This window comes from Numenius arquata, chromosome 37 (genome assembly GCF_964106895.1).
Source record: "Numenius arquata chromosome 37, bNumArq3.hap1.1, whole genome shotgun sequence".
NCBI lineage: Eukaryota > Metazoa > Chordata > Aves > Charadriiformes > Scolopacidae > Numenius > Numenius arquata.
Window position 1 is genome coordinate 83,405 of NC_133612.1, and position 15,555 is coordinate 98,959.

The window sequence follows — 15,555 nt, forward strand, 5'->3', positions numbered from 1 at the left end:
ACCGTCTTTGTCTCAACCCAGCTTTCCCACTCTCACTCTTCCGATCCCCTCCTCCGTTCCACTGAGGGGGAGGGAGGGAGTGGTGCCCAGTAGCTGGGTGATGTTAAACCATGACAGTGTGCCTCACCAAATGACTCACCCACCTCAGAGGAGCTGGGCATTGAGTTCCTCCTCTCTTAAGCACTTCTGACCAATGCAGCTCTCCACTTGGCCCACGGCACATCAGGGCCATAAACCCACACTCAGGTTACTCAAGGGGAATCTTCACAACTGTCCCAGCTCCCCAGTCAGCTGAGCTTCTGTCTTTGGCAAGACCTGGCATCCCCAACGTCTTCCATTAAGGGAGAAGGGAAAGCATGAGAAACCACTGGAGCTTCTTCCTTCCTCTCCCACCTCATGCCAAATAGGCCAAACAGAAACTTTGCAGTGGCAAAGATGACGTCAGAACAAAGGCCTCCAAGGAGTGACATCACTGACCTCTGCATCAATAAGAAGGAGGATTTAGATTCTTTAACCTTCCTGAGGAGGGAAAGTAATGGGGCAGTGTCGAGCACTCTCCCGGTTTGGGGTGGAGCAGAGCCAACTTTCTGTTCAGAGAGGTTCTTGCTCTTACTTGTTGCTGTAGCAACCAGGCTCAGCTGAGTTGGTTGTTAACCCCATGGAGGGTTTGCCCCTCTGGGGAGGAGTGGACAGGTCAGGCGACCCAAACTGACAAATAGGGTATTCCATCCCATCTGCCACGCTCAGTATAAAAGTTGAGGGATCTGTGTTGGCTCCTCTGCTTTGGCTCCTCTTCTTCAGCTTGTTGTCAAGGGTTCTTCCTCAGTGAGGAGGACCCTGTCAGTTGGTCTGCCTTTGATCTCCATCGGAGAGTTCTGGAGTCCAGTTCCGGAGTCCAGTTCCCATTCGTCACTGAGACCAGCCTGGAACTTTCCCACTGCCTTCCAATGCCATCTGCCTGGGAACTTGATACGATTTTGTATAAATGTATATATACTGTATATATTTGTATTATATATTTATGTTATCTATTTCATTATTTTCTTTTTATTTTATAATTGATATTTCACTAAAGTAGTTTAGGTTTTTTTCCTAGACTCGTATCTGTCTCTATCTCTCTTTTTCCTCTCCTTGGAGTGAGAGGTGGGGCAGAGCATCGATTGTCTTGTCAATGGCCAACGCATCCCAAACTATGACAAGCACCCTTTTAGATAGTGTTCAGGAGAGGCCACTTTGAGCAGTCCTGTGTGCTCCTCTCATCCCTGGCTTGTTCCAGCTCCAGCTGAGCTTTGGCTTTCCTGGCTCCATCCCTGTGCCTTCAGGCCAGGTCCCTGTTTATCTCCCTTCACCCTCTCTGCACTTCCTTTGTGTGTTTGAACTCCTAGGTCCAATGTCCCCTGTTCATCCATGTCAATGCCCTGCCAGGCCCTGCTCAGCTCCCAGCACAGCAGATTGGTGTGTGCCTGGGCTTTGAGCACGTTGTCCCTAAAGATCCAAGAGGACCCCCCAGTCCCTTTGCTCTGCAGGACAGTCCAAGCAGATCCTCAGCCAACTGAAAGCAGATCTCCTGCAGTTCTCCACTGCGACTCTGCTAGTTGTCCTACTTCTCCACCATCTCATGGTCATTGCAGCCATGGCTGCCCTCGGCATTCATCTCCTCATGCAGATTCACCTTGTCTGTGAATAAGAGACCTGCACTTGCCAGCTCACAGACTGTATGTATCAAAATGCTGACTTCAATGTCCTCCAGGAATCTCCTGGGTTGCTTGTGCCCAGCCCTGCTGCCTTTCCAGTGGATTTTGGGATGGTTCAGCTTCCTGTGTAACTGAGGACCTGTCACCATGAGACTTTTTCCAAGGAAAGGCTGCGTGCCCCTTTGCGCAGAGCTCATCTCCACCTCCTCACCCTCCTGCCTGCCTTCCTGAGGAGCCATTGCCATCCATGGCTGCCCTCCCACCATTCGAGCTGTCCCACCCGGGCTCTGCAGTCCCTGTGGGGGAGCATGCTTATGCCTGGCCAGCAGAAATGGCAGTGCCGGGGAAGAGAGAGAAGAGGCTGGCAAAGGGGAGGTGGTTGTAAGGTTAATTCTGTTGCAAGAAAAAAGACACATAAGGAGTGGCATCATAGGTAGGATGTGGATTTTGAGGTCACTTATTTTCAAGAGCCCAATTGGCCAGGAGCCAGAGCAGGTTTAGTGATATCGCCTGGAGTACCAGAAAACCCGCCTAGTGGTACTGATAACTGGGGAGAGGGGAGAGGAAGGTAAAGATGCCATGGCTGGAGATGGAGTGAGGTGCCTTTACTATTGCAGTAATCTGACCGACTTGTGGCAGGCAGGCAGATAGGGTGACATCAGCAAGTGCCTCACAAACACCAACATGACACAGATGACAGCTCAGGCAGTGGAGAGGTGTATAGGTAGGTAAAAGCCAATGTGGCTGGGTTCTTGCTTGTGAGGTCACCTCATTACAGCAATGTGATTGGCCAGGGGCAGGGAGGCATCATGAGGTCATCAAGAACACCAGATGTGAAAGCTTCAGGCAGATGACTGGTCCCCTGGTTAGGTCCTACCCTGGGCTGAAGGTACCTCAACAGGACATGGGAAACTAAAGGATATGGTATGAGAAATTGCCGCATAGAATCATAGAATCATGGAATCGTCTAGGTTGAAAGAGACCCTTGGGATCATGGAGTCCAACCATCTACCCTACTCTACAAAGTTCTCCCCTATACCATATCCCCCAACACCACATCTAAACGTCTCTTAAACGCATCCAGGGATGGTGACTCAACCACCTCCCTGGGCAGCCTGTTCCAATGCCCAACCACTCTTTCTGTGAAAAATTCTTTCCTAATGTTCAGTCTAAACCTACCCTGTTGGAGCTTGAAGCCATTCCCTCTCGTTCTGTCATTAGTTACCCGTGCCAAGAGACCAGCACCAACCTCTCTACAGTGTCCTTTCAAGTAGTTGTAGAGAGTGATGAGGTCTCCCCTCAGCCTCCTCTTCCTCAAACTAAACAGTCCCAGCTCCTTCAACCGCTCTTCATAGGATTTATTTTCCAGGCCCTTCACCAGCTTCGTTGCCCTCCTCTGCACTCGCTCCAGCACCTCGATATCTCTCTTGTATTGAGGTGCCCAAAACTGGACACAATACTCGAGGTGTGGCCTCACCAGTGCTGAGTACAGGGGCACAATCACCTCCCTACTTCTGCTGGTCACGCTGTTTCTAATACAAGCCAGGATGCCGTTGGCTTTCTTGGCCACCTGGGCACACTGCCGGCTCACGTTCAGCCGCTTGTCAATTAGAACCCCCAGGTCTCTTTCTTCCAGGCAGCTTTCCAGCCACATTTCCCCAAGCCTGTAGCGCTGCTCGGGGTTATTGTGGCCCGAGTGCAGAACCTGGCACTTGCCCTTGTTGAAACTCATACCATTGATGTTGGCCCAATGATCCAATCTATCTAAGTCTCTCTGTAGAGCTTCCCTATCCTCCTGGGAATCAACACTCCTGCTTAACTTGGTCTCATCTGCGAACTTGCTGATGATACACCCTATGTCCTTGTCAAGATCATCAATAAAGACATTAAACAGAAATGGTCCTAACACTGAGCCCTGAGGCACACCACTTGTGACCCACCACCAGCTGGATTTAAATCCATTGAGCACCACTCTTTGGGACCTTCCAGTCAGCCAGTGCTTGATCCAGCGGATCGTATGCTCATCCAGGCTGTGTGAAGCCAGTTTTTCCACGAGAATTGTATGGGGGACAGTACCGAATGCTTTTCGAAAGTCCAGGTATACAATATCAACAGCCTTTCCCTTGTCCAATAATCTGGTTATTTTGTCATAGAAGGAGATCAGGTTCGTCTGGCAGGACCTGCCTTCTATAAACCCATGCTGACTAGGCCTGATCCCCTGGTTGCCCATTATGTGGGTTTTGATGGCACTCAGGATGACCTGCTCCATGGCCTTCCCTGGTATCGAGGTTAGACTGACAGGTCTATAGTTTCCTGGATCCTCCTTTTTGCTTTTCTTGTAGATGGGTGTTACATTTGCCACCCTCCAGTCCATTGGGACCTCCCCAGTTAGCCATGACTTCCTGTAAATGATGGAAAGCGGTTTGGCGAGCACGTCTGCCAACTCTTTCGGCACTCTTGGGTGTAACCCATCCGGTCTCATAGACTTGTGTGCATCCAAGCGGCATAGCAGGTCACTGATCTCTTTCTCTTTAATCGTGATGCTCTCACTCTGCTTCCCCTCCCTGTCTCCTAGCTCATGAGGCTGGGTGTCCAGGGAACAGCTAGTTCCACTGCTAAAGACTGACGCGAAGTAGGCGTTGAGCACCTCAGCCTTTTCCTCATCCATTGTGACTATGTTTCCCTCTGCATCCGATAAAGGAGGGAGATTTTCCCTAATCCTCCTTTTGTTGTTAATGAATTTATAGAAACATTTTTTATTATCCTTAACAGCTGCAGCTAGGTTGAGCTCTAGCTGCGCTTTGGCTCTCCTAATTTTCTCCCTGCACAGCTTTGCTACATCTTTACAGTGTTCATGAGAGACTTGCCCCCTCTTCCAAAGGTTGTAGACTCTCTTTTTGTTTTTGAGATCCAGCAAGAGATCCCTATTTAGCCAGGCTGGCCTCCTACCCCGCCTACTTGTTTTTTGGCACACGGGGACAGCCTGCTCCTGTGCCTTTAAGACTTCTTTCTTGAAGTATGTCCGTCCTTCCTGGACTCCTGTATCCTTAAGGGCATCCTCCCAAGGGATTTTGTCTAACAGTCTTCTGAACAGATTAAAGTTTGCCCTCCGGAAGTCTAAGGTGGCAGTTTTGGTAACCCTTCTCCTTGTTTCTCCAAGGATAGAGAACTCAATCATCTCATGATCACTGTGCCCTAGACGGCCTCCAACCTTTACTTCCCCCACAAGTTCTTCCCTGTTCACAAGGAGCAGGTCTAGAAGGGCACTTTCCCTGGTCGGCCCACTTATCAGCTGCATGAGCAAGTTATCCTCCACACATTCCAGGAACCTCCTGGATTGTTCCCGGTCTGCCGTGTTGTATTCCCAGCAGATATCGGGGAGGTTAAAGTCCCCCACAAGAACAATAGCAAACAACTGCGGTATTTCTCCCAGTTGCTTATAGAAGGCTTCATCCACCTCACTGCTTTGGTTGGGAGGTCTATAGCAGACTCCCACAGCGATATCACCTTTATTTGCCCTTATCCTAATCCAAACACTCTCGACCCTGTTATCACTATACTTAATTTCTGAGCTCTCATAGCATTCACTAACATACACAGCCACTCCGCCACCTCTCCTTTCCTGTCTATCCCTCCTGAAGAGCTTGTAGCCTTCGATTGTGGCACTCCAGTCATGTGAGGCATCCCACCACATTTCTGTGATAGCCACTATGTCATAGTTTTCCTGGTGCATCATGGCTTCAAGCTCCCCCTGTTTGTTGTTCATACTGCGTGCGTTGGTATAGATGCACTTCAGACGATCTAATGGTTTCAACATCTTTTTGTGAGTGTGGGCCCCATTTCCTACCAGGCCCCTCTCAGGTGTTTCCATAATTTCTAGGTGTCTATCACTTCTCTGAAATGAATTGGTAGAGTAGGAGTCCTTGCTAGTCCACCATCCCTCAAGCCCTGGCGTGTTTCCCTTGAGTTTAGTCCTAACAGGCCCAGTTATCCCCCCCCTCATATCTAGTTTAAAGCCCTGTTAACGAGTCCTGCTAATTTCCTGTCCCAAAATTCTTTTCCCCCTCTGGGACAGGCGCATCCCACCTGCCAACAGCATGCCAGGTGTCTCATACGTCAACCTATGATTAAAAAACCCAAAGCCCTGTCGATAACACCAGTCCCAAAGCCACGAATTGACCTGCTGTCTCTTCCTATTAATTTCCTCGCTCATGATAGCCACTGATGGGATAGAGGAGAACACTACTTGTGGCACACATGTGGCAGAGAACAGTGTGAGAAGGGACCAGAAGTGCAGGTGGCACCATGTGTCCCATCTGGGTGTCACAGGTGGTCGTAGAGCAGAGACACGAGGAGTGACAGAACTGCACACATAAGTGGAGGGGAGCACTGGGGAGCTTTGGAGCAGTCAAGTCTTGTCAGTGTTGCAATTTAAGACCCAGCTGACCTCTTCAAGGGTATCCCAGCTGCCAAAGGAGGGTACAAAGGGAGCAGCCCTGTGACTACTGGGAAAAAAGTCATCGGTGAGGGTTATTAATTGAGGATACTGGGGCAGAGAAAGGGAGGCCACAAGGTGACCTGGGAGGAAGGAGCCTGTGGAAGGGGAGAAGAGAAGCATGCAAGGGGCCAGCTGCATGTGGCCACTGGTCAGCGCTGGTCTGGCCAAACCCTGTGCCTGATCATGGTGGTCTGTCCTGCCTTCTTATTAAACTCTGCTCCTGGCTATTTGCTGTGTGATTATGCTTACTCCCCTCCGCTCTATCACTCCCCTTTCTCAACTGGGAAGGGGGAGAAAAATACAACAAAAGGCTCCTTGGTGGAGCTAAGGACAGGGAGCTCACTCGGCAAGTGCCATCATGGGCAAAACAGACTTGACTCAGGGAAGTTAATTTAATTTGTTGCCAATCTAAAGCCAGAATAGGGTAAGGAGAAACAAGAACAAATCTTAAAACCCCTTCTCCCACCCCTCCCTTCTTCTGGGGTTCAACTGCACTCCCGATTTCTCTGCCTGCTTCCACCAGCAGGGGGAGGGGGAAATGGGGGTTGCAGTCAGTTCATCAGGTGTCGTCTTTGCCGCTCCTTCCTCCTCTTGCTCCTCCGCTGCTCCAGCGTGAGGTCCCTCCCACAGGAGACAGTTCTCCATGAACTGCTGCAACTTGGGTCCTTCCCACGGGCTGCAGTCTTTCACAAACTGCTCCAGTGTGGGTTCTTTCCTTGGGGTGCAGTCCTTCAGGAACGGGCTACTCCAGTGTGGGTCCCCATGGGGTCACAGGTCCTGTCAGAAGACCTGCTCCAGTATGGGCTCCTCTCCACAGGTTCACAGGTCCTGACAAGAGCCTGCTCCAGCACAGGCTTCCAACAAGGTCCCAGCCTCCTTTGGGTGTATCCACCTGCATCAGCATGGGATCCTTCATGGACTGCAGGTGGATATCTGCTCCAGTGTGGACCTCCATGGGCTGCAGGGGGGGCAGCCTGCTTCACTATGGTCTTCACCACGGGCTGCAGAGGAATTTCTCCCTCCACCACCTCCTCCCCCTCCTTCTTCACTGACCTTGGTGCCTGCAGAGTTGTTTCTCTCACAATCTCCCTCCTCTCTTCCAGCTGCTGTTGCACAGCAGTATTTACCCCTTCTTAAATATGTTATGACAGGGACACTACCACTATTGCTGATGGGCTCAGCTTTGGCCAGCGGCGGGTCCGTCTTGAAGCTATCTGGAGCTGGCTGTGCTGGACACAGGGGCAGATTCTGGTATCTTCTCACAGAAGCCACCCCTGCAGCCCGCCTGCTACCAAAACCTTGCCGCACTGGAGCTGTCAAGTGGCTAATGGCCCTGAGTCTGAGAAGAGCACCTGGGCAGATATAAAGCCCACATTCACCAGGGGATCCACGTGTGTGTGTGTGTGCCCATGGGGAAGTGCTGCAGGGGAACACGGACCACTCATGGCATTGACACCAGTCAAGCTTGAGAGGGAAACAGGATTGGGCCATGTATGCTGCTGATGGTTGTGAATGAGCTGCTATTGGTGTGCTGGCTGTAAAGGTTCTGTTCCCTGTTGGAGCTGGTCTGTGTATGGACAGCGGTGTCCATCTTGTGTTGACCTGCCGATGCCAGGGTGTAGAGCTTTCCATGGGAGTGACTCTATCTTGGGCGATCTCTTGCTTTGGGACATTTCATTCAGTGCCCAGGCCAGGCACACACTATCCCTGGAGATCCCCTGGGCTCTCCAGGAAGCTGCAGGCTCTCTCCTGGAGGATGTCCTCTGTCCCATCACATGTGAGATGACCCTTGGTTGGTCCCTCAGTGACTATTCCCAAACTCCTCTGTTATCAGACACCGATGGGTGAGTTCAAACTGCAACCCTTGGTCTCTAAAACCTACCAACATGACCATGAGCTTTTCTCTCCCAAAGCTAAGGAGAAACAGGCCCTTTGGTAGTGAAATACCATGGTCCTGCTGTTGATATCAGGTGTTGGGACCACATGACCTGGCCAGAAGGAGAGTGAGAAACCAGCCTCAGAGCCAGCCCAGCCAGTCCCCACCTGGGTAGTGACCCACTGGTGCCCCTGGGACTCTGTGCATTGTTGGGGCTCTGCAGAACATCTGGAAGATCGATTAAGACTGATTTTGGAACCCTTCTGAGCACATCGCAGAAAAAGCAAAACTTGATCAGAAATAAGACTATATCCCTTTAAGAACAAGATTGTTTCAAGCTGGCCAGACAGGAGAGAAAACCTTTGTGTGTGTCTGTGAAGGTCAGGCTGGAAAATTGCCTGGAGGAGCGTGTGAAGAGAGATGTGGCTGAAGACAGTCGCATACCGTGAGAATGGGAGTGGTCATCCTGTTCGGCAAAACAGCTCAGAAACTAGCTTTATATATATAGCTTTGTGTATGTGAATAAAGTGCTGCTTGTGGTGCTAGTGCTTGTGTGGCGCTGGTGCTTCTGCTTTTGCTGCTCCTGCCTCTGCTTCTGCGTCTGCTTATTGCATACAATTGCATCCTGATCAATCATCGCCGCAATCAGCTTTGGAAAAATAGCCAAAACTTGAAGAAATGCACTGGGGAGATGCCATTTTATTACATAGATGTAATGAGTGAGTCTTCTCTGACCCAGTGTTAGACACCTTTTATACAGGTTTCAGGTGAGACAGAGCAGGTTCATTCCTCAGAACAAGTGAGATGAATGTAATAATAGACACAAATAACAAAACAGAAATGAGGATGTTAATGATAAACAAACAAAGATCTGTAATGGAAGACCCTGGAGTCACTTGTGCAGAGACACAATGAGCTTATCGCTATTGAGAAACATCCCTGAAGCCACTTTCCTAATGGCATCCTTGAGCTCCTTGTTCCTCAGGCTGTAGATGAGGGGGTTCACTGCTGGAGGTACCACCGAGTACAGAACAGCCATCACTAGATCCAAGGATGGGGAGGAAAAGGAGGGGGGTTTGAGGCCAGCAGCCATGGCAGTGCTGGTAAACAGGGAGACCACGGCCAGGTGAGGGAGGCACATGGAAAAGGCTTTGTGGCGTCCCTGCTCAGAGGGGATCCTCAGCACGGCCCTGAAGATCTGCATATAGGACACCACAATAGAAATGAAGCAAACAAATGCTAAAAAGACACCAAATACAATAAGCCCAATTTCCCTGAGGTAGCTATGTGAGCAGGAGAGCTTGAGGATCTGGGGGATTTCACAGAAGAACTGGTCCACAGCGTTGCCCTGGCAGAGGGGTAGTGAAAATGTATTGGCCGTGTGCAGGAGAGCATGGAGAAGCCCACTGCCCCAGGCGGCTGCTGCCATGTGGACACAAGCTCTGCTGCCCAGGAGGGTCCCGTAGTGCAGGGGGTTGCAGATGGCAAGGTAGCGGTCATAAGCCATGACGGTGAGGAGATACAATTCTGCTACTATCAAAAACACAAAGAGAAAGACCTGGGCAGCACATCCCAAGCAGGTGATGGTCCTGCTGTCCCAGAGGGAATTGGCCATGGATTTGGGAACAGTGATGGAAATGAAACACAGATCGATTATGGAGAGGTTGAGGAGGAAGAAGTACATGGGGGTGTGGAGGCGGTGGTCACAGGCTATGGCCGTGATAATGAGGCCATTTCCCAGGAGGGCAGCCAGGTAGATGGCCAGGAAGAGCCAGAAGTGCAAGAGCTGCAGCTCCCGTGTGTCTGCGAATGCCAGGAGGAGGAACTCAGTGATGGAGCTGCCGTTGGACATTTGCTGCCTGAAGGAATAGGGCACTGTCCAAGGAGGAAAAGTCAGTGGCAAGTAAGGAGGCATTTATCTGAGAAAATTCCATGCCTTTCCTCATAGAAATCCACTCTCTGAGCTGAAAATTAACGGGTCAGCTCATTCTCCCTCCCAACACAAAAGATATTGTGCCTCCTGGAGCTTGGGCACCTAGTTCCCATAAAGACAGTGTCAGAACAGAAGTTGAGCACACCCACTCCAACCCCTCGCTGTAGAGCAAGAGCAGCACAATGATCTAAAAAATGCAAGAATAATAAAAGGACAGAGGAGCATGCAGTGAAACCTTCTTGATACCCAGCTGTGGTCACCACCTCACAGGCAGTGACACTGCAGGGCTGGTGCTTTTCTATCCTCTTGGCTGTGTGTCACATTGCAGGACACGTGCACCTCTCCTCTTCTGGAGGTCCTCCTGCTGGGGAGGGGACTCTTGCCCTGGATCCCATGGCCTGTGGGGCAGAAGCTGTGCTAGGTGGGAGAGGAGACAAGGCAGTTGCTTGAAGGAAGGCATTTGCGCAGCAGGGGATGGCAAGAGGTTCCCCAATCACCCCTCCTGTGATGTTTCTGGCAGCAGATCCCTCTCGCTCTCTGCTGCCTGGAGCTGGCAGTGCTGGGAACCGATTCACTGTCGCCACAGCTCCTCCCCGTCAGATTCCCAGACCTCATCCCCCCTGGCTGTGTGCTCAGCTCTGCCCTGCAGACACCTTCTGGCAACCGGGCACTGCCCAGGGGCATCTCTGTGTGTGCAGGGGCTAAGTAGCAGCTGAGACAAGTCCTAATGAGAACTGGGGTCTCAGTGCCTTCTCCAGTACAGAGAAATAAATTCCCATTTCAAACTGCCTGCTCAGACACCCAATAAGAGAAATCTCAGGGCACAGACACTTTCCCTTGAAGGTAAAAGATGCCTTGATGACCTTCTTATAAAGGATCCTCTGAAAATGTCCATGAGGTGAGCAACCCTGACATACACAGAACCCTCTCGACAGCAGAAGGACCCTGCCGAGCCAGTGGTCACTCCTTCCACCCACAGCTTCTCCCCACAGCGCTGTGGGGAGCTCCCCGGGCAGGCTGAGAGCTGACCCTGGCAGGCGGCAGAGTCCCTGCCCCGGCACACAGCCTCCAGGGGTACAGGGACACAGGGCGCAGGAACCCTTCTCAGTAGGAACAGCGCTGGGCACCCCTGGCTGCACACCCAGCATCACACCCCTGTAGATGTCCGTGGAAGGATTGAACTGTCATGCCCTGTCCTTCTGACGGTGTGGCAGGGAAGCCCTGCTCTGGAGCATATGTTTCTCCTCTACACAGAGGAAGCTTTGGGTCCTCCTGAAGGATCCCATAAGCTGAGGGCTATGCCAGCTTTACAAGATCACTCCAGGAACTGCAGACACATTGTCCTGCCCCTGGAGACTTACCAAGTCAAGCGCTGTAAAGGCTTCTCCCGCATTGAGCTCTCAGCGCCCTCCCACCCCACTGTGCCTTTAAGCTCTCTCTGCCTTGCTTGTCCCCCCTCGGTTCCTGCAGGCGGTGCCCCCAGCCCTGCTGTGCTTGGCAGAGGAGCTGCTCCTGGACAGAGCTGTCTCTCTGCAGCGTTGCCTGCTTGCCATGAGCTCCCTCTGTCCCAGGAGCACAGCCCAGCTCAGCAGCAGAGGAACAGCCCAAGGTGGTCCTTTCTCTGCTCCCTCTGGGCTCCCTCCAGCTGTCCCTGGGCTCCAGCAGGACCTGCTGTGAAACAGGATGAAGTAATCACTGATGTTCCTTCCCTCAGCTGGGGAGAGACACTTCTTTCCTTCAGCGGCATTTCTCTTAGAAGAGTCAGATTTAAGTCCAAGACTCACCTTTTCTTGTCCCATCATTAGACCTGACACCTCGACATTGACAGGCAGGGAATCTGCTGGACCCATGCTGAAGCAAGGGATTCAGCTGAGTCAGTCATGGCATCTCATCGTGGGTTTGCAGTCCTGGGGCTAGAAGGGGACTCGGCTCCCTCCCATGCACACCCCAAACCCACAGGAGGAGGGATTCCTCTTGCCTTGGTTCAGGAGCACACAAAATACCCTTGTCTCAGCTCCCATGAGAGATGGAGAGTAGGAACGAGCTGTTCAGACACAATCACCTGGTGACCTTTGAGATGCCAGAGGTGGTCTAAGGTACACGCAGGTACCTGTAAGCTCTGATGAATCAATGCTGAGAGAGAGTGCAACATCTTGGGGCATCCTCGTGGAGGCTGGTGGGGAATTTCCTTTTGCCAACAGAAATGACAGCAGATGCCCACATTTTTAACAATTGAACCTTTCCCTATTTGCTAATTTCTGGACAGTCTGTGCAAGGATTCATCTGATCAAATGGAGTCATGGACCATGGGGAGAGCAGAATTTCTCTCTCTTTTCCATAGCTGGGCTATTATGACGGTGAACATCTCCTCATGAACATCTCCTCATTCCCTAATCAAATTCAGGGCAGTTACTCATTTCAATGGTCAAATACAGGTGTTAGATGAGGTGCCAAGGCTTTCACATACACTTCCCTGCAGTTGGCAGGGACAGCATTGGTCCTATCCAGGACAGCCATCCCCATTCCGAGAGTGTGATAGACACCCCAGAGAGCATTGCAGTCGGATTTGATGCCTTAGTGCAAGTGACTGACTGCCACCGCTGCAGTGAGGCAAGGTCTGTCCCTCAGACTGCAGATGACAGGGTTAAGCACGGGGGTCACAATCGAGTAAAGGAATTTGTCAGTGTCTGCAAAGTCCCTTGAGCAGCATTTGAAGTACACAACTGTGGATCAAGCCCCAGGGTGGGAGGAGCACATGGAAAAGGCTTTGTGTCTGCCCAGAACTGAAGGCAATTTCAGAACTGCACGGATAATTTTAGTGTAAGAAGTAACTGCCACGGAAAAGGGAAGGAGTGTGAATATCAGGATGATGGTGTGAAACATCACTTGGTTCCAGAGAGCATCTTCACAGGCTAGTCCCAACAGAGGTGGGATGTCACAGAGACGCAGCACAGAGAGGATGGTGGCCCTTGGATAAAGCCATGCCACCACAGCAACACCCCTGAAGGGACTGTTGCCTGTAGATAAGCCCGTGTCAGAGCAGATACACCTCTGAAGGGACTGTAGGAATCCACACAGCTGCTTTCTATCTTTAGTGCTTTCCTACAATATGACAAGATCCATCAGTGAACAGAGCATACAGTTTCTCATTGCCTGAGAGTTCATTATATAGTGGGGCTTCCTCAGCGCAAGTCACCACCGCATCTAGTGGTGTTGTGAAGTCTTTGCTGTGGCCAGTTTGTGATCACTTCTACGATTCCTGGAGGATTTGGGTTTCCTATTTGAGCTCACTCCTATTTGAGTGTTTAAGGCAACCCACTTCAGGTAGTGTTGGTGGCATGATGAATAGAAGGAACTTTACCCTTGAACATCCAGCCCAGCACTGGCAATCGGGGTGCCAGGAGGAGCTGTGCTTCAGTACCAATTACCTCTGAAGCAGCTCTAACTCCTTCATGTGCTGCCAAGATTTCTTTCTCAGTTGGGGTATAGTTGGCTTCGCATCCTCTGTATCCCCGACTCCAAAATCCTAAGGGTCCACCTCAAGTCTCCCCTGGTCCTTTCTGCCAGAGGCTCCAGGTAGGGCCATTGTCTCCGGCTGCGATGCAGAGCACATTTTTAATGTCCCATCCTGTTCGGACTGGTCCAAGGGCTACTGCATGCACAATCTCTGGTTTAATTTGCTTAAAGGCCTGTCGTTGCTCAGAACCCCATGTAAAATCATTTTTCTTTCGAGTCACTTCATAGAGAGGTCTCACAATCCGACTATAACCTGGAATATGCATTCTCCAGAATGCATACTCCACAACACCTCCACAACACCTAAAAAGGCTTGGGTTTCCTTTTTGTTAGTAGGAGGGGACATAGCTGTTATTTTATTGATCACATCTGTTGGGATCTGTCAAAGCCCGTCTTGCCATTTAATTCCCAAGAACTGGATCTCTCGTGCAGGTCCCTTGACCTTACCTCTTTTTACAGCAAAACCTGCTTTCAGAAGAATCTCGATTACTTTCTTATCTTTCTTGAAAACTTCTTCTGCTGTGTTACCCCACACAATGATGTCACCAATGTACTGCAGGTGTTCGGAGCTCCAGCCTTCTCCTGTGCAGTCTGGATCAGTCCATGGCAAATGGCAGGACTGTGTTTCCATCCCTAGGGCAGTTGATTCCAGGTGCGCTGGACACCCCTCCAGGTGAAAGCAAACTGTGGCCTGCACTCTGCTGCCAAAGGAATCAAGAAAAAGGCATTAGCAATGTCAATTGTGGCACAGCACTTGGCTGCCTTTGACTCCAGCTCATCCTGCAGTTCTAGCACGTCTGGCAAAGCAACACTCGGTGACTTCACTCAGGCCATGATAGTCTACTGCTAGCCACCAGTCGCCATCAGACTTTCGCACTGGCCATATGGGGCTGTTAAAGGATGAGCGAGTCTTTCTGATCACTCCTGGGGTCTCCAGCCAACAAATCAGGTTCTGGATGGGAATCACAGAGTCTCGGTTCGTGCGATACTGTCGTCAATGCACCGTGGCAGTAGCAATTGGCACCTGCTGTTCTTTAACCCTCAGCAGTCCAACAACAGAAGGGTCATCTGAAAGGCCAGGTAAGGCAGACAGCTGTGTAATGTCCTCAGTCTCTACAGCTGCTATACCAAAAGCCCACTGAGCCCCTTTCGGGTCTTTGAAATACCCTCTCTTGAGGTAGTCTATGCCAAGGATGCACGGAGCATCTGGGCCAGTCACAATAGGGTGCTTCTCCCATTTATTCCCAGTTAGGCTCACTTCAGCCTCCAGTAGAGTCAGTTCTTGAGACTGGCCTGTCACTCCAGAAATAGTGACAGATTCTTCCCCTCTATGATTCGATGGCAGTAGGGTGCACTGTGCACCTGTGTCCACCAGGGCTTTATACTTTTGTGGCTCTAATGTGTCAGGCCATCGAATCCACACAGTCCAGTAAACTCAGTTATCCCTCTCCTCCTCCTGCCTGGAGGCCAGGCAACCCTGATGCTGAGGACAGCATCTACAATTACAAGGTAAGTTCCTGTCTGGACTGGGGCATAGCTTACTCTGGACTGGAGCAGCCACCTTCCTGCAACAATCCTTTCTTCTGTCTGCTTTACCTTGCAACTCAAGCACTCATGCCTGCAGGGCTGGAGTAGTATTTTTATCCCATCTCCTCTCCGTAGTTGCAGAGGCAAAGCCACAGGAAACCTCGGGGCGAGTCCTGTTTCCCTTTGGTTGGTCTCAGAGGAGGGCGTTTTTTTCTTAATGGCTGTGACTTGGGTCTGAGCAGGAATTTGGGTTTGAGCTGGGGAAGAGTGGGATTCTTTCCCCATCTCAGACAATTTTTCAAGCAATTTCTGAAAAAAAAATTGTCTCATTTTTCTCATTTTGCTCAGCTATTGCCTATTCTCCATTGTCTCAGTCATTGTCTTAGTTTGTGTCTTGGTTTGTTCAGCCACATTCTCAGTTTACCCAGTCACTTTCTTAGTTTGTTCTGCCATTCTCTCAGCCGTTTGCTCAGTTTCTCAGTCAGATTTTCTATCGCTGCTACACTGAGGG

General features: G+C 50.8%; 1 protein-coding gene across 1 annotated transcript; it reads right to left on the bottom strand.

Annotated features, from left to right (window-relative positions):
* Positions 1-8,960: 8,960 nt before the first annotated feature.
* Positions 8,961-9,920, bottom strand: LOC141476511 (olfactory receptor 14J1-like). Its single transcript, XM_074165203.1, has one exon. The coding sequence runs from the start codon at positions 9,918-9,920 to the stop codon at positions 8,961-8,963; it is 960 nt and encodes a 319-aa protein (XP_074021304.1).
* Between the last annotated feature and the right edge of the window lie 5,635 nt (positions 9,921-15,555).